This window comes from Drosophila sechellia, chromosome 2L, assembly GCF_004382195.2.
Source record: "Drosophila sechellia strain sech25 chromosome 2L, ASM438219v1, whole genome shotgun sequence".
Classification (NCBI taxonomy): domain Eukaryota; kingdom Metazoa; phylum Arthropoda; class Insecta; order Diptera; family Drosophilidae; genus Drosophila; species Drosophila sechellia.
In genome coordinates, this window is record NC_045949.1 from 3,916,388 (window position 1) to 3,935,567 (window position 19,180).

General features: G+C 40.3%; 1 protein-coding gene across 6 annotated transcripts in view; it reads right to left on the minus strand.

The window, feature by feature from the left end:
- LOC6613302 (hemicentin-2) overlaps positions 1-18,289 on the minus strand; it is an 88,661-nt gene extending 70,372 nt beyond the window's left edge. For 4 of the 6 annotated variants that reach the window (XR_004361216.1, XM_032714157.1, XM_032714138.1 and 1 more), the window contains exon 1: positions 16,009-18,289. Coding sequence is in view for 5 of the 6 variants with exons in the window: in XM_032714157.1 (XP_032570048.1) it covers positions 16,009-16,036 (28 nt within the window). In the remaining variant the exon portion in view is untranslated. The remainder of the gene's footprint in view (positions 1-16,008) is intronic. The other 2 variants (XM_032714151.1, XM_032714145.1) reach the window with 2 other exon arrangements.
- Positions 18,290-19,180: the final 891 nt, after the last annotated feature.

Below are 19,180 nucleotides of genomic sequence, written 5' to 3' on the forward strand. Positions count from 1 at the left end.
GACTGGAAGTGGAAAAAAGTGCTTAACTTTTTGTGAAATTCAAGCAGGCAATCTTAAATTTTCAGCACCGAGTCGTTCGGTTGTAACTTTAAACTCAATTAAACTGCCATTTCCCCCGATACGAAATCGTTTTGGGCTTAGTCAAAAATTAGAAGGAAATTGAACACAAACAAAAGGCAGCCAAATCCGATCCGATTTGATTTTTCGCAGTGCCTTAGGCATAAAAATAATTAACAATTGATATAGTAGAGAGTATAAGCGCCAATTTGTCTGCCTGCCGGATATGAGGAAAGGCCTTAAGTCCCCAAAAGCCATAATTTATGTGATCCACACATGCGAATAAAATTCCGGAAATTCAAAGAAAACAAGCCATATTTTCCAGCCGAAAATTGCAAATAAATGAGAATGGGAATGACACTCGACCGAAACCCCATCCACTCATTGTTGTTGTCTAGACTTCCGTCGAGACGATTGTCCTCGCAATTAAAAAGGAATGGGTAGTCGGCGCAGTTACAGATACTTAAAAGCATCCGGCAGATGCGGGGCAATATGGAGAACGGTAAGTCGGAAAAGCCGCTTATTGCGACCAACATTCAAGCCAAATGTTAATAAACATTAATTGCACTACATTTGTGTCGATGGCGACTGGGAAATACTTTGCACAGATTTTCATTTCGGCCATTTATGCCGAACAATGTGAATTCCAAACAATGCCCTTTCAAAAGGTTCACAACTATTATTAACACATATTTGCTTATTCATAATATAGGTTGCAAAAAGATTGCTACATGTTTAAAGATTCATTTATGTTATATATTAAATGAATCTAGCAATTTATCCCAATTAGTCAACTTCGAATTCTTAACAAAGTCCTTGTTTGGTTATTTTGAACTTAGGAAACGCAGTTAAAGACGTCTGAATTGCAATTTTTCATAACCTTTCTAGCTATGCAATTTTCCCATCATCCATTCATTTCATTCAATGTTTCGAGAGCATTCAAACTTCGATCCTTGCAGGAGCTACCTTAAAAAAATATGCGGAAACACGAGAAAAATCCTTCAATTTTTATTTCTTTCCCCTTACCTCATTCACTTTTTTTTCTGTTCTTTTGTCTTTTTGTTTTACAGTTGAGCGAATTTTCTTTTAATTAATTTTAAATGAATGTCGTCCGTTTTGGCGCGTTGCAAACTTTCGCAGGACTTATAGTCAAGGGCTCAAGAGTGTGGTGAGCGGAACTTCGGTGGACAGCGTTGACTTTTAGCTTAATTAGCTTTTGGACGAGCAGCGTTTTTCGGAGTTCGCAGCTCAGTCAGGTTAGCTGCCGATTCTCGAGGAGCAGGTCCTTTGGACCACCGCCACCCTCCCACTCCTTCGACAGCAGTGCGCGGCAATTAAATGCTGCATTCTGTGGCAAGAAGGCAAGAGTAGCCCAACAATACCGCCACTGATGATTTCAGAGTGCATTTTTTTCGGAATGAGAAAGTGCACAGATAAAAAGCATTTTCATATTAAAATACTTCCTTTGAGGAAGTATAATGATCATTGATACTCTCGACTTTCAAGCATTTTCACTTTTTTTTTATATTTTTTGTAATACTCTTACAACTGTCTATTGGAAATATTCAATTAACACTCAAAGGACATCTTACAGATTATTTTCTCTCTGTGTAGGTTGCTGCACAGACAGACGGAGGCTGAGACAAACAGATGATGATGTCCTGTTTTTGTGCACTGCCTGTTGTCCTTTTGTGTGCGTTGCCTTTGCGCTTTTATGCAACTTTCTTGTTGCCCCTCAGTTATTGTTGCTATTGTTGCCGGTTGATGTGCCGTTGTTGTTGTTGGTGTGTGTTTGCTGTTGCAGCAATTGTTATTGCTGCTTGTTGCTGGCGTCGCAGCATGTGGCACAGCTTTTGTTGCCGCTGTCGCTGCTGGCAAAAATGTTTACTTGTTCTGCTTGTTTTTACATTTTTATGTGAGGTATGCATAAGGAATGGGGCATATTGTCTATGCAGACACCAAAACAATAGGGAAAGTATGGTTCTTGAGATGGGGCAAAACAAATGATTCTCTCTAATTTTATATCAATTTTAAGGAACGCAGGAATATATAGAAAAGACAGTTGGAAATGAACACTCCTTGTATTACTACTTGCTTATAGTTGATTCTCCCATTTTCCAGTTGTATTACTAATTAAACCGATAATAAAAGGGGTATCCACAATTCGAGTTATTTCTTTACCGACTAATTTCTTTTTGCTGTCTGCTCCTGTTGTTGCTTCCGCTGTTTTTGTTATGTTTGTCGACGCCGCTCGTTTGTTTCTGTTTTGAGGCCCCAGTGCCCCCGACGAGCCCCCCCGACAAGTACGAGACCCCCCGCCCGCCACTGGTATTTAACATTCATTTGAAATTGTCATGGCCCGCCGTTGTTGGTGGACGGGTCTTTCCTGCTCGACGATTATGTTGATTGCAGCCGAGTTCCTGCCCAGTCCCCCGCATCCTGGCTCCTTATTGTTTGGCTAACTGAATGATGAAACGCTCACCACTCCGAGATTCTAACTTCATCCTCCCCCGGGCATTTTATCCACTCATTTAGCTATTGTGCATTGACTATTGGGGGGGAGCGTAATGTTCATTATATCCTGTTGATCTGCTCCGAAAAGGAAGTGGACCTGGAGTTTTAAAAGCAGACAGCCTGTCAATTGCATGCTTATGTCGGTTATAAACCGGCAGATTCAGATTCAAAATCAGTTTTCCGTTGCAGCCATAAATTGCTAAACTTTTGGCAGCATCTCTGTCCTGTCAACGTATTTCGCTCGTTTTTTCAGTGATTTCCCCACCCAACCAATCACTGGACCCCAATTCGAGCCTGCCTCTGGCGAAAAATTTGCATTTTGGGCATAGAGTCGTAATTTGATTTTTGACAAAACGCCAAAAACTTGTTTAGTTTTTGTCCTCACAGAACTTTTGGGTATGTGTATTTTTTGGACAGGTGCAAGTGGAGTGGAATGGAGTGTGTTAATTGTGGATGCGAAAAATATTACAAATAAATAAAATAAATTAAAAGAAAACAAACCTGCTTCGATTTCATAACAAAATTGTTTGGCAAAAAAAAGAAATAAGAGCTAGAAAACGATTTATGTTTGGAAATGAAAATGGGATATGCTTTTAGTATACTTTGAGTGGGTTTTGTTTTAAGTTTGAATATTTTTTAAAATTTAAATTTTAGAGCATCACTGCTTTACATGGGTTCCTCGGCAGGATATATATTTGTATATATGGCATCAGTCACAAGTTCATTCGTTCGTCCGCTGCTCTTTCGCTTTTCAGGCTTTCTCTTTTTGATAGCCCAAAATTTATATTGCGAATTTTTGGCTCGCTTTTGGAAAACTCGCCAGCGTTTTCCGCTTTTGCGCGCTGAATTTTCCCCCTTTTCGGCTGCGCAAAATGGTGCTTCATTTATATTTCAATTTTGACTCGTTTCTTGTCAATCAGTTAGACAAGCGCATACCCCGCTCCGCTAAAATGTAGCTGTGTGTGGCTTTTCGGGAAAGCTGAGATGTTTCAACGTTAATTGAAAATTTATTAAGACAAATTGTGTTTTTTCCCCTTTTTTCCCGTTTTTCCCCTCTCCAAAAGTATTGTTTTTTTTTTTTTGCGATGATGATGAGGGAAATAAAAATGAAAACGAAATGGAATTCGAGCTGGATCAATTTTTACTTAATAAAGCTTTAATGTGATTGAAGGGGGGCGTTCGGCTCAGTTTTTCACCTTTGTTTTCCATAAATTGCGTGGTAGACATGCCAAAGTCATTACCGCAAATACAGTTCGTCAACATCAACTGTAGTCTTTACGCGGTGCTTTTAATTAATGCAAACAGATTTAACTCATAAAACACCGTGTGCGCTTAATCATGCGCGTTACACGTTACAAAAGAGAAATGCTTCATGGAAATTGATATAAATCAATTGTCGCACAAACAAAAGTGACGAACGAATCGCAATCGGAATCGGCTAGGTGGGTGGGCAAATAAAAGTGAAATGGTACCGAATCCATACAAAAAATGGAGCTTATGTCACTTCATATGAGGCCCTATTCCCATGACAACTTCATGAATAAATCCCAACATCGATGGAAAAACGGGAATTAATTTATATGAGATGTAAAGAATATGGAATATAAAATTTGTGCAATTAGCCGCCTGAATTGATTGACACGAGATGTTACTTTTTGCACGCTCGGAAAATGATCAACAAATTATTTGGTTGAACTTGATTACGTTATAATTTAATCAATTCATTTTTGCGTTCCCGCAATATAAATGAATATTTGCATTTTATGTCATTTCGAGTAAAATACATATTTACGAATTACATTTTTGTGCAACTATATTAAAAGAATATATAAACTTAAGTCTCAGTAAATATGAGACATATTTGAATGTTGTTTTTCTGCTATAATCTCCAAAAATCCTAAGCTCCTTGTAAATATTTTCGAGGTCCCTGCAGATAAATACCCATACACTTAACTGATCCCATGAGCTGGTTGGTTATGCTTTGTAATCAATCAATTCCCACTGCGAACTGGATATTTCATTTGAATTTCAGCTGCTCAGTCAGTCGAGGAGGCTGTTTCCACTTGATTGCGCACCACAATCAATTTGTTGGGGTTACGCACCCACCCAACGCACGCACCGCCACTCACACAAGTTATTTAATTATTTATGCAAATAAATAACTTTATATTGCACTTAATTTTATTTTTTGCTTTGCGACCACGTGCGACGTGCCAAAGTGAAGGAAAAAAGATTTTCATGCCAACAAAAGGTGTCAAATGGACTTAATTCATATTATCATTTTTGCTGCTATGCTTTTTTCTCTGTCTGTGACACTCATTATTTATTAGTTGCACTTTAATATTTTATGCACACATTCTGTTAGTTTTTTCATAATTTATAAATTGGCCAATTGTGCGTGAGGGCTTAAAAGGCGTTCATTTTGCCGTAATTGTCGAGCTGGGGGAAAATTGGGTAGCTATGTACACATGAATGTGAATGTTCACTGGATCCGACAATCAATGAGCGTCGAGAGGCATAATGAAGCTGATGCGCCATTGTTCCACACTCCTGTCAATAAAGTGTCAATAATTTATAAAGCAAACAGAAGTTGTCCCTGGCATAATACCATAAACAGTGTTGGATAGCGGCGATGAGGGGTGATGGGCTGGCATAGAGACCCAACTCAAAGTGAAAAAGTATCGCATCTAATGCAAATATTTACCTTCTGTTCGCGACTCGCTGTTTATTTAAAATTTATTAAAAAAGAGCCCAACAAATGTTTACATCACTTCGATTGCAATTCATGTTGACACACTTATAGCTCATCAATGTCTGTCTGATGGGATTGATTCAATTCAGCTCGAGTGTTTGCGTCGTGTAAAGACTGGCATTTTAAATAATTAATCCATAAATATTGTATTTAGTTAAGCGAGTGAATTCATTATGAAGAAGACAAGACGCACAAGCTGCTGCTCAGGTATTTGAATAATTCAATTCCATTGTAATTATGATATTTGAGTTATTAAGCAATGGACACTAGGCATTCAATTCAGGCGTTATTAAATGAGTGTTGGGAACAACAATTTGCTAATTAAAATCGATTGCAATTTCGTTTCAATTGCTCGATTGTGGTTTCAAACAAACGAAATCAAATTGATTTGAATCGAAAGAAATGTTTGTGCTTAAGTGATTAGAAGAATTTTCAAGTGCTTAGCTATGAGATCAATAAATTTTTGTGAGTATATTACATAAGTAATTTTGTAATTATTGTAAGAAATAATCTGCAAAAGGTTGGTTATTTTCTCTCAGCAGCAAGAAAATAGCTCTTTTGCCTTACTTTCCATTATACTAGTTTCCCAGCTCCTCTTCAAAGCGAACTTTATCTCAAATATTCAATACCGAACCGAAAATCGCACACATTTCGCTATGGAATGCCCTCTGAGCTCCGGCAAACCACCCGTTGAACCCTAAAATCTTGAAACTGAACGCTGAACATTGAACGCCACAAAGTGGGAAGCTGGGAAAAGGGGTCGTAAAGTGTTGTAAAGCACAGCGAGGCGCAACTCATGCGACTGATTAAAAACGCGCGCCTTCTAAAACTGTCAAAGGGCCTTTGGCGCGGTATGGTATTTTATGATGAGAAAAACTTTTGAAGCGAAAGTGCGAAGGCTGCCGTTGTCATCGGCGCAGGATATCCTGAGTCCTGAGAAATTAAAAGGGGAAGTCCCTGAAAGGAAGAAGTATAAAAGCCAGGTGCAAGTGCACGAGACGCCCTGTAACCGCTGCATTCAGTTCGTTTATAATCAAAGTTGGCTGAAGATTACGAGACTGCAAACGAGACTCAGCTGAGGTGCCAAGCAGACAGTCCCACATCTTGGACCACAAGCTGGTAAACAACAGGCAAACAAACAATGCAGGTGTCAGGAAAAGCCTTTCTTTAATTTCCAGCTTAGGGCAGAACAATAAATGATGAATAAAAACAAAAAAAAAACTCGACGACTGCATGAATATACTAATGTAAAGTATCATATGAAATTATTCCATTCGTATAACATAACCATAAGTCATACAAATTAAAAAAATTTAAAGCAAGTTTAAAGATTAACCTCATACCGCATCTTTTCTGAATTTAATGCCTTTTGAGGTTATATGTTAATGTATGACTAGGAATTTAAACAAGCAATTGGAAAACAAACAGAAAAACGGCGATATACCCTCTAAAAGAGCATAACAATTAGAGACTCAAAAGATCCAAATATCAGTGTGTACAATGCCAAAAGTGTCACTCGAGTGGCGGTGGGAAAACAACAATAGAGGCGGGAATTCAAAATGGAACGGCCAGTGCAAAAGGCGAAGTGCACGGTAAAAAATGGTGGAAAACGTGAAGAAAAACCTGAAGGAAAGAGCAGCAGCGACGAGTGTCTTATTTTAGTTATGGCAGGGAGCATCCGTCTGGGCCTTGGGGCCAAAAACTGTAAGAGTGTCGTGGCTCAGCGACTCGAAACAAAAGTGGAACTGAGCCTGGGTTTTCCCTGGGTTTTCTCCGAGTTTTCCCCATACCCAATCTTTGCGCCCTCCTTTCCTTGCATAAAATGCGAAGAAGTTGCCGCAGATTTAGCATCCCACTTACAACAGAAAGACAATTGCCGGCGGCTTTGAGATGAAAAAGGTTGAGGACAAACTGTTGCCTCGCTCATTCTAATTGAAAGCAGAACAACAACTGGAACACTGAAAAAGCGAGGGAAATAAGAAAACTAAGCGCCGCAATTTGCACAAAAAGAAATTATGCACACAGCTCCGTCCGTTGGGTAACAATTCTCTGCAGGTGGCAGGGAAACACTGGGAAAATGTCCCAGGAGAGATGGCCACTCAGAGATACCCTGGAAATTAGAAAGTGCTAAAGGAAGCAATTAACTGTTGGGAAAACAATGAGAAAGGTGCGAAGAGTATCATCATCCGTCCTTTGAATTCAATACGAATTGTCATATTAATGTTATAAAGTAACTAGAAATCATTTTAATGGGACTATGACAAACGTATTATATTATAATTAATTTAAAAACTTTTTTTCTGTGAAATTACCCTTCGCTCAGCTTTGCTTGAAATAAATTACAAGTAGCCAAAATATTATTTCGAGTGAAGGGGAATACGGCATCACAAAAAGTGCAACCAGCACCTGCAAAGGGCCATATTCCCCTCCTTAAACCGCACTCCACACAAATTTTAACCCCTGACAGCCCCCACAAGAAAAGAGCTGCAGAAGTGCGAAATTGTAATAAAAAATGCAACGCCACGTGGCAAGAGGGCGAATTTCCAGTTAGGAAGGAGAAGGGGAAGAAAACCTTTTTCATCCTTGGGGCGACTTCTGCTGAGCTAAGGTTACGGGGTAACACTTCAATGGAGTTGCTTAAATCTAATTTGGGTTGGCTCCATCTTTCTGCCTTTTGTGGCATTAGCTTGCCCGGCACGTGCTTAAGAAATTATCCTTCGCCGCCAAAAAAAGAGAAATATATAATTTCAATTGCTGGAAGTTTCTTTGGCAACTCGCGCTGCGTTTGGTCCTTTTTATTTAATTTTTAGCTGCTACTGCTGTTGCTCCTGCTCCTGATCCTGCTCCTGCCGCTGCTGTGCTCCTCCGTTTATGAAAAATTCATAAAGGATAATGAGCGACAAGAGCGTGTCAACGAAAGGAAAGCAGATAAACGGGGGCCAAAACGTTTTGCCGAACCAGCGAGCAGCTAAAACGGTGTGAAGCAAGGACATGCAGGAAACTCTGCACTGGACATCCCCCGCTTTTGTGGGGCGCCAGAGCAGCCGGAGGAGAAGGTCCTGTTGCATCTCTAGTGCTAATTAAAATCCCGACAAGCCAAGCTCGGGATGGGTTGCCATGACAGGTAAGCCTGCTGCCGCAGGAAGCGACGTAATGGAGTCAAAGGTGTTAGATAAGTAGCTGGCAAAAATATAGTAAAAGGCGGAGAACGTGGCTTCCCGGTGCAGTAGTAGCACCTCCTGCAGTTGACAAGTGGAGCGTACACACACAAAACAAAAGACAATGCACCCGCATTCCACTCATTTGGACCCTGGCTTTTTGCCTACGGCTGACGCGCGCGTAAAAAGAGAATAGAATGGGGTGCTTTAAAGGGGCACTCGCCATTTAGTTATTGGGTTAATAAAACAACAGTGTGAGGGCGAAAGCAAAGGCAAAACAAAGCTCACCTAGTTGTGAACGAAATGCACTCGGATAACGAAATGTTGGAATTCCCAGCAAGTCCAACCCAACACTATGCGCAAAAAGGGAAAACTCTTTCTGACCAAAACGACTGACTAACTGAAAAAAGAAGACAGATCTAATATCTACCTGCACATATTTATATTACGCTTCACTAAGTTTTGCAGTTAAATAGTTAGCTTAACAATTGTATAAATCTTTATTTGCCAAGCAGATGCCAGCTTATGCAGGAATTTAATCTAGTGGAAAAAGTGCATAGCATATACAAATTTCCAACGAAATATTTTTTTAACAATACATGTGCTTAAATAAGTAAAACTTTTAATCTTTTTTCAAAATATTTCTCTGAGTGTGTAGTTTAGTTTTTGCTTTCAGCTTCACGGGGCGTATGCGCAATATTTGTATGTGGATTAACAACCTGCTGCCGCCAAAGAGGAGCATGCAAGGCGGAAAATAGGGGCGGACCAGTGGCGAATGCGTAGCGAAGACATGTCCAAGTGTACAGTTGACAGTTGTGAGGGTGGGAAGGGGGGTAAAGGCGGGGAAAATACCTGACTCAAAATGAGAACGGACAAAGAACGGATAAAGAGTGGACAAAGGTAACCAAGGTGCTGCAAGTCGGTTCCGCTGAAAGTCCGAATTCTTCGCTTTTCGTTTTTGTCCGGCGCTTTCCTTTTCGCTTTGGCAATAGTTTACCACATAATTTATGTTCCCTGTTCAGCAAAAGTTGTGCGATATGTGTGTTATCTAGCAGAATATTTATAGTTGGCTTTCGTTTGTGCACATATGTTTGGTTTAGTCCCTTCATGGAAGAAAAACTGAATTAAAAGCCACAACCAGCATTCAGTTTCTATGGCAAGCTGCTTTTCGCTGGAAATCTGATAGAATCTGAACATCATTAAATTTAAACAGTAATACAACCAGATATACATTTTAATTAGAGTTCTTTTATATTGAAATCCTTTATGTTTAAATGAAATCAATTGGTCTAAACATAACATACCCTAAATCAATCTCCACACTTTGAATACCATGCATCGTTTTACTTTTTTGCTTGGCACTGCACTTTAATCAACCGCCCGAGGTTTTCCATATACATATATCACTGGTTTTCACCAGATTCATGTATCTAATTGATTTGCCTTTCAAGGGGAGAACGCCCAGGGCGCGGAATGGAATGCCACGAGCAGTCGTAATAACTCGAGTGCTTCGGGGGCACATCCTTCATCAGCATCCTTGGGCAACGTTGCAATCAAAGCGAGATGGAGATGCTGATGGCTGCGACATCTTAAATGATTCAACACCTTGAGCTTGAGCGGATAAGATCCTTCGAGCAGGACGACAGACATATCAATCAGGAAAAAAGCAGTCATTGTCGGAACTCTCGCGTGAGAAAAATTGCGTTGCATTATTTACATGTGCGCGAAGAGCGCCTGAAAGCTCGCTTTAATTTATTTTAATTCATTCTCCAGCCCCGCCCTTCTCCGCGCTCCTCATCGAGTTGATGTCCTTGTCGCCGAGTGATATGTAAATATGCAGTTACGCGCTTACTTTGTCGTGCAATTACAGTAAACCAAGCATGTACACCAAACAGGAGACCGCCCACTCCATCACCCTTCATTATCGTGTATGTCTTCCCAGGACTCGCCTACTCCACATCCAGCTCCCTGCCAGCTCTGTCGTCGCGGCAAACACGAGGGAAATTCTTTTGCTAATGCCAAACACATCCGTTCTTTATATGATACCCTTAATAAGGGAGCGTAACAAGTTGTAGTGAAAATATGCGAAGGCAGAATATGCTACATATATCTTGCAAATGAAGTAAGGAATGCAAAGTTAAGTTCTATCACATCAAAGTGTGGGAATTGCTTACACATTAAAAATCCCACAAAATCATAAAGTATCAAGCCCGTGCTCGGTATCTTATAGTCGTTATGCTAACAACTAAATCTTTATCCATTCCCCAAGTATTAATTTCGCCGGCACAAAGACCGAGATGGGATCTTCGAGATGTCGATGGCTTATTAGCCAGGCACTTTCGCATGCCTTCACACACCTGTAATGCCGAGCATGTGTAATTCCCTGATGTCTGGGGAGCAGTGATATTTCCCAGCCCGCTGATTGACTTCCGTTCTTCCGCTCTTGTCGCCCATTCCCAAGAAGCCTTAATCGATTTTACACCCAAAGGACATTTTCTGGTGATTGTGTCTGCGGTTTGTTCGCTGCCTTTGATTTCCAGCGACTTCCCACTCCTGCTTCTATATAATTCTTTTCCTCTTTTTTTTGCAGACTGGTATAAGCGTCTGTGTAAAATGTGGTTCACATTTCTTGTTTGGGGGTATGGGTGTTATGGAACGGCTTCAATTAGATATGCGTATGCTGTTTGTTTTTAGGACTTTTGCCACGTTTTTATTGCCCAGCAAAGCAGACGTGTTCTGTGTGTCAGGTGGAAAAATCTTATAAATTTTGGAATAACTTTCATAACTTATGGTGGCTATACCATATACCGTATACCATACAGAAGGCAGCCGAGCTCGGTGCAACTAATGCCATTGTCTTGTCACTGACTGCTTTCGCTATTTGAGTTCCTCTGGCGCTTGAAAAGATGCCGGGGCATAAAGATCCATCCCAACCCGCCCACATTCTCTATATTTTCAGGGCGGAAAGTGGGCTATATCTGCGCTCCTCTTAATGTGGTTTAGTGCTCGGTTGACATGTTTGTACGGCGTGGACTTATGGCTGAAGGTACACAAGGAACTTGTGTCTCCGGTCTTTTTTGCGGCAATGTGTGTGGGTTGATTCCACGGTTGGTTTCTCTCATACTGAGCAAACAGGAATTTGTCTAAATTGGTTGGATAAGCTTCACGTCGAAGGGGAAGGCTTTCAGGCGGTGGCAGAAATTGATTGGGGTAAACTAAGTTACGCGGAATTTAATAAAATTGAAGGAAAGCCAAGAAGCCTCACTTTAATTTCATCTCATTGCCCGAGAATGTACTTTACTAATTAATGTGTTAGTATTCATTGGTCGGTATCTTTTTAGTTTTCTGACAAGACCTGCTTTTAAAATTCCATAACTATTCGCTTGAAATACCAAAACTTTGTCGAGCAACTTCCTAAATACGACCAAAAATCAGGAAGGGAGCTTGAAATGCTCCAAAGTTTCTTTAAAGCGATACTTTGGCATGCTGTCAGACGCAGCTCCAAGTCGTTGACACTCACCTTTGTCCGGGAAAATGTGGTGAATTTTGAGCCAGCCTTACTTTAGAAATACGTTTTTAAACCCGATTCCTTTGGCTTGTTTTGCTTTATTTTTTAATGATTTGTGTGCTTGCCACGGGCGGTTTGTTTGTCTGTTTGTCTTGTTTGCTGCAGTGTGTTTGAGCAAATTTGCTCGCCAAACTCACTTTCATGTTTAATTAAAAGATAACACACAGAGAGACCGCACACACACACACACACACGTGTGTGGCAATGATATGACAAGTCTTTAAGCATTTGCAGCAGCGTTTATCGGGCCAACTTTGGCCACGCCCACCACCCCGCTTGCTCTTGCGAAATTTATGCAATTCGAGTTTGTTCGTTGGTTTGGGCGTGTGTTTTTGAGCTTTGCAGTGGATTGTGCAATGTGCCGGAAAATATACGACGAAACTTATCTCTGCGGAGGTGGAGAGGTGCCATGGCTACGTGACGCTTATCGTCATTATAATTGAAAGCTTTAAAAATTTATGGCCGACTTTTCGGCTATTTAGCATATCAAATCGTAAAATGGAAAACTCGCCAGGCACGCAAATAATTATTTCCCGGCTCTTGCCAAAAAAAAGCAATTTCAATTGGCTTTACGATCCGTATTTCTGTTAAATATGCACTCGGAAAAAAACAGGAATACTAATTTCGATAAATAAATCAAGCGGAATATTTATTAATTGCGAATGATTTCATTGGTGTTAGACACAGTGCATTTTTTGCTCTTTCTTCGAATAGATTAGCAATAAACTTTTGTAATTAGACTGGACTTGAGCTTAGGCTAATTACCAGTTTACAAACTTATAGCTTTCTTTATTTTCCGAGTGCCAGCATTTAGTAACACCACTACGGCTGGCTATCAATTAATGTCGTGCCATAAAAAGTTGTACAAAGTGATTGACTGTCCAGTTCGCCGATTGGAGTTGAGTGACCCCTGACCCCGGGCCCCATCCATTTCCATTTGCGGGCTCGATTGGCAAGTTGGCATGTTGAAATATTTAAAGCCGCTTAAACAAATTGTGGTCTGGTCGTGCGGTGACTTGTCAGACAGTAAAACATTGCCAACGCAGACGGAGCGATTTCAATGCGAGGAAAATCAATAAGTGTGGGGAAGGCGGGCAGGCGTCTATGCCTTCGTAATCTCCTTATAAAACTCCCTCGTTAGGCGCATTAAATTACAAATTCCATTAAACTGATTATTAAAGCAAGTATTTGCTAATTAATTTACTTGCTACGCACAATGCCAGGACGCAATTAATAAATCCAAATGAGTAGCTACATTACAATCTAGACACTAGCCAACGGGCCTGAACGCACCCAACACCCTGTAAACGTCGTTTCGAGCGGATTAGGCATTGAAATGCTTTTTATCGACGGCTGGAAGTGGTTCCCTCTAGGGCTCATTAAGCTGGTGGGACTTGTGGCTGACGCCCCCTGCCGGCTACAAAGTTAATTACACTTGGTTTTAAGGAATTATCCAGATTCTAGGGACTTAACAAATTTTATGGCGAGGTGAGTGAAAAAACCTCTAGCCAGTTAGTTAACTGGAATGTTTCTATTACATTTATTTAAATTTCAAAGCAATATTATAATTAAACATTCCATTAATTCAACTGATTTCAAATTTTACTTTCTGTGAAATTCATAGAACATTCAAAAGTTAAACAAAAAAATTGAGTTCATTTCTATTAACGTAAATTGCTCTAAAGAAAGCGCAGCTCCTTTTTATTCGTCTAACCAGAAGCACTCATCCATTTCAATTCCACTGCAATTGCAATTTCATTTCGGCACAACTGAACTCTCACTGTGATGGAATCGTAACAATCTACCCTTTGTTACCCCCTGAAACACAATGAATTACAGCAGTGCCTCATGACCCCCAGCTCGCTGTAGTTCTTATGAATAATAAAGCAAATAATCTGTCAGCGTCGCAGCCGCCTAACCAAAAACCAAAAGCCAGAGGCCACCCGAAGCCAAACCCAATCCCAAAGCCCGGAGAAATGGAAAGAGATGGCGGCATGTGGTGCGAAAGAGATGGCCAAACAACCGGGAAATGTCAGTGAGAAGTCCACAGCGACAAACGACTCAATTCGTGGGCGAAATTCGAGAACTCTCAGTCGACATTTGCTCTGTCTCACAAATCAAAAAAAAAAAAGGAGGTATACAGAGAAAAATAACTCTAATTTGGTCATATCTAAGGATACAACATTCCATTAAATATAAAAAGTGTACAATTTGATTAAAGTTTTAAAGAGAAAAGATGCTGTTTTATATGCCAACCAAAAGTATTTAATGAATATTTTCCTCTCTGCATGGAAATTCGGATAGGAAAACGCGGAAAAGCGTGTGGGAAATGGGAAATGGGGAGCGGTGAGTCCAGTGCTAATAACACGAAATCCGATTTGAACGTCGGACCTGCGTGTGATAAAAACAACAACATCACGCAGTCTGCGGTTGCCTTTTTCCGTTTCGTTTGGCTTGGACTCGTGCCACACGGCGTATGCGTAACGTGCGTTTTAATGAAATATTGAATTTTATTGCCTGCGTGCCCAGGACGCGCTGTCAACAACTTGGTCCAAACCAAAAGCTGACCCTGACTGGGCCGCTTCACAACTTGTCACTGCCTCGAGGGCTGGTTTACACTGGAAACAATAATGATTTTCTCGCTTTGTCAGGCTCCCGAATAAACATAAATATATTATGCACATCTTTTGTGTTTCAAATATTCTTGCCTTTGCATACGTTTATACACCAAATTTAACAATGCAAATTTTAAAGTTTATGTACGCTTATTTCTTTAAGCTTTGCCTTTGGGTAATAACAAATTATACAAAAATATGCGAAATTCATCGTCCCTATAAAAACCTACGTTCATAAACAGCCAACATTAATGCAAATTCATTGTGCGACATATATCATCATATATGCTATTATAATTTATTCATATGGCCCATTCATCGCTAGAAATTTGTAGGTTTTGTTTGATTATTGGTTATTGCCATTTATTAATTTTTTATATATATGTATTATAACAATTTTTTCCGTGCACGAGAACCGTTACACCCGCGCTCCTGCATAACCTCTTAATTTGATTCGTTTTATTTGTTATGCAAAAACTTGAAGTATATTATTATTACCCATATATACGAACTCCGCACTTTTCGTTGCGCCTGCCTAATAAAAGCAATTTATGGAGCCCAAAGCGCGGAAATGAATTGTTAACCGAATTTTTTTTTTCGGAATTGGGCTTGGAAGAAGGATGATGTCCATAATGTTGTTGATGAGTGGGTGGTGGTGTCTTTTGTTTATGGTCACTCGGCCCACTTCGCCCCTTCACGTAAACGCCTTTTGCGGCATTGTGAAATTTCCCAGAGCGCACATAAAAATGAAAACCGCCAGAAGGGCCAGATAACAAGTGGCAGGGAAAACGGGAGCGTGGCATGCTGGAAAAAATGGAAACTGAAAATGCAGGAGGGGCAAATGTGGAAGTCAGTCAGGCAGGGAAAATGCAATTGACTGGGTTGCAAAAGAGGTGCATATGGCGATGGCTTCAAACAGCGCGGTTTGTGCATCTCTTAAAAGAATTTCTTAATAAAACCGAGAAAAGCAGCTTTCCATAAGAAAGTAATAGCATTTTATAGACAAGGATATAAAGCACTATATGACAATACTATTATTAAACTATATTCTTGCATTTAAATTATGATATGCTCGTGCTCGGCTTATTCCAAATTGTACTGTAATTAAAAAGCTTTCAGATGCGTTTCATTTAAATATAAACAAACAGTTTTAACTACTTTGAATGGCCTAATTTTGTTTCTTTTCATCCACTTTAAAGCTCGTGATGAGGGGTCATGGAAATAAAATTGAAACAGAAAAATAAAATAAACCACAGCAGCCGCTGCTTCGGTCAGATTTCGAGTTCGTGCCTCCATTAATGGTTTTTCCCTTTTGTTTCTGTTTAATTGTGAGATAAAACTTACCGATAATGAGCAGCTTTATGGTCGACATGTTTGACTGTGCTGATGAATTTTCCGTTTTTCCGCCCGTTTTTCTTGTGCGTTTTTTTTTTTTATTTCGTTCAGCTCTTTGGGTGGTATTTACAGAAATATTAATCCGCTAAAGAGGCAACAGTTTGACAATAACTGGAGTCGGCGACCCGCCCAAATTGCATTTTAATGTCGCAATGGAAATGCAATTTGGCTGACGATTATCCCGAGACACATTTCGGTTTTTGTTACTGCGGTTGTGCGTTTTTTCTCTCTATTTCGGTTTCAATTTGCTGTTTTTAAAGGCTCACTCGAGAATTGATTTTGCAGCGTTGCTGAAATGCTCGTTCAAATATTCACGCACTCGAGATGCCGATACTACGGCTGGACACAGTAATTAAATGTTTCAATTAAATTAAATGCGACACACACACTCTCGTGCTCATGTAAAATGCATATGGAAGGCGCCTAGAAGTAGGCAATGAATATTTAAAGGCTCAGACATTTCAATTTTGGCTTGCAAAGCGGACCGAGGCCGAAAGGTCCAATTGAAGCCATGCCCAGGCATTAAATTAACATATTTCCCAAATAATAATAATTTGCAGGAGCACCGACTAGAGATGGATCCCCCAAATGGAATTGTGCCCACTCAGTTGGCCTTCCAGCCCGCACATGTAAACTGTGCTGCTAATGTCTTATTCATGTTTACAATGCCCGGCAAAAAGCGACTTATGAGCGGACAGCATGTCAGTCAAATAGCTTGAAAATGGCCCATCGCTTGCGTGCTCTAAACTTATTAGGTTTCATCCTAACGAAAATCCCACACCCTCCACATCCGCATCCACATCCTAGCCCCAGGTGAACTGGTTCCGCCGGAATGGTTGATGGGCCTCCTTTTGACCAAGCCTCGGCAATTGCCGGGCTATTTATTTAAACCGGAGCCGAGGGGACACAAAGCCGGAGCGTTTTACTGCCCAATTGTTAATGGAAATCTCCTCCGTTACTCGGCACTAATCACTAAGTAATTATGAGTTATTAATGGCGACTGCTTTTTTTTTTACTTTGAGCCAGAGCTTTGGAAAGATAATCCGTACTTAAAATAAAACACCTTTAATTTTATGCATTTACACAGCTTGAGTTTATAGCAAGTTTTTTAGTCACTAACTTACAATTTAATCACTTAAGTGTCATCTATTTTTTCACAAAATCTAATTTTTGGAATATTAAAAAGTTTTATTAAGGCCACTTGCATATTTTCCAAAACTTTCCTCGTTTATTTAGTTTTTCTTTGGCAGATTTATGTGTTTTAAGCAATAAATACTATTATTATCACAAAACGCTTTAGCTGACACTTATCTCGATTGTCTTTGCTGTATTTTCAGAATCGAATATTAATGAGAATATATATTTTTTACTATTGGACTCCTGTGCATTGAAGTCAACATTTTATTGAAGAAACTCTCGGCAACTCACAACGCAGCGAACTAAACATAGCTCCTAATTCACTTATGCACTGCCAAGAACTTTAAGCTAAACCACTTTCAACGACATCAAAATAACCAGCCGTCATAAAAATTGGCAAAAAAGCAAGAGAAATCCTAAAGAAAGCTCCCAAATCAGCTGTCACAGTGGAATAATAAAAATAATTTATTTGCATTTTATTTGCCCAGCCTGGGAGTCTGGGTCGGACTTGTTCTCTAGGACCAAAGACCAAGGACCAAGGACAACAAGTTGCTGACACACAAACGGAAAGGACGCACAAAAAAAGGAGGAAATTATACGGATTTGACAGATGAGCGAAGGTAAGTGGAGCACAACTTTCGCAGCGGCTTTAAATTGAGCAGAAATTGTTTGTCACTGTGTTTGCTGGCCCCTTTTGGGCTTTGCTCGTATTTTATTTCATTTCATTTCTTTTTCCCGTTTTCTATTTCTGTTGCACTAGTTTTGGCCCAGTTTCTGTTTCTGGCTTTTTGGCGGCATAAATATGCATGGCGGGGGGCAGCTGAAGCGGGGGACAAGGTCACGGGGAAAAGCGGGGCAACAGTTGCACTTGAGTGCCATTTGTCGAAAGAGTTGCCCGACAATTTGCATAATTACAAACGCACATGTAAGCGAAACGCGGTTTCCGCCTGTCCGCAATTTCCACTGCAACGCTTTTCCGCACTCGCGTTTCTTCGGTTTCTACATATACTTGGGGTCCTGCTCTTGGGGACTTTTCCACTCGGCCTTTCCAGTTCTTCCCGATTTTTCCGCTTTGCCGCCCGTGGCCGCAGAATGCTTCTTACCAACTAAGTGCAATTTCGGTTTTGTTCCAGCTTAAGAACGAAGTTCGATATGCCGAGCTGCGATACACGAGTACAGTGAACTTCGGCTGTCGCGTACGAGTGACGAAATCCATAGACGAAGTGGCCAATTTCGGTTGTTGAATATTATTCGAAGCGGCTGCGCTGAGAGAAAGGCTTGGCAACATGTTGCCAACGGAGAGAAAGTTCTCTGCTAAAAAAAGAGAGAGCGGCTAAAGACTTTTGTGGTAGGTTAGGAACTCTAGTGAAAGGACTCAAAACAACGAGCCGCAAATTGTCCTAGGCCCGTAATTGTCCCATGGATTAACGGAAATTTTGTTAAATATAATTCTTAGTCTTATGAAATAGTTAATCAATCAATCGGTCCATTATTATTTCTTGTCAAACATCGCATACTTTGGATAATATCTTAGTTTCCATTCATGTTGATACTATAAAGACCATTTCAGTTTGTAGATCTTATCACTATTCGAATCAAAAGCCATATATGGCTTTATAATTGTCCAGACGACTTTTTAACTTTATTTCGTAATTCAATGCTACATTTATTAGTTTTATTTGCTGTTGTGGCCCTTTTCTGCTCTTTGGTTTATTTATGTTTTGGGGTCAGTCGAAGTATGTTGTTTATGGCCATAAACACACACGAAGCTTAGTCCACGAAATTTTGTTTTGGACCATAATCGTTGGGACTCGGTTTTAGACAAGTTTTTTGCCCCAATCCTGGCTAACTTTTCCAGAGAGCAACTGTGTTCTGTCTCACTCGTTCCCATCTCTCTTTTCCGTGCGCCTTACTCTCACACTCTCTTGCCGAAACTTTCTCTTTTGGCAACATGTTGATTTGTTGCACTTGCAAGTGCATTCGT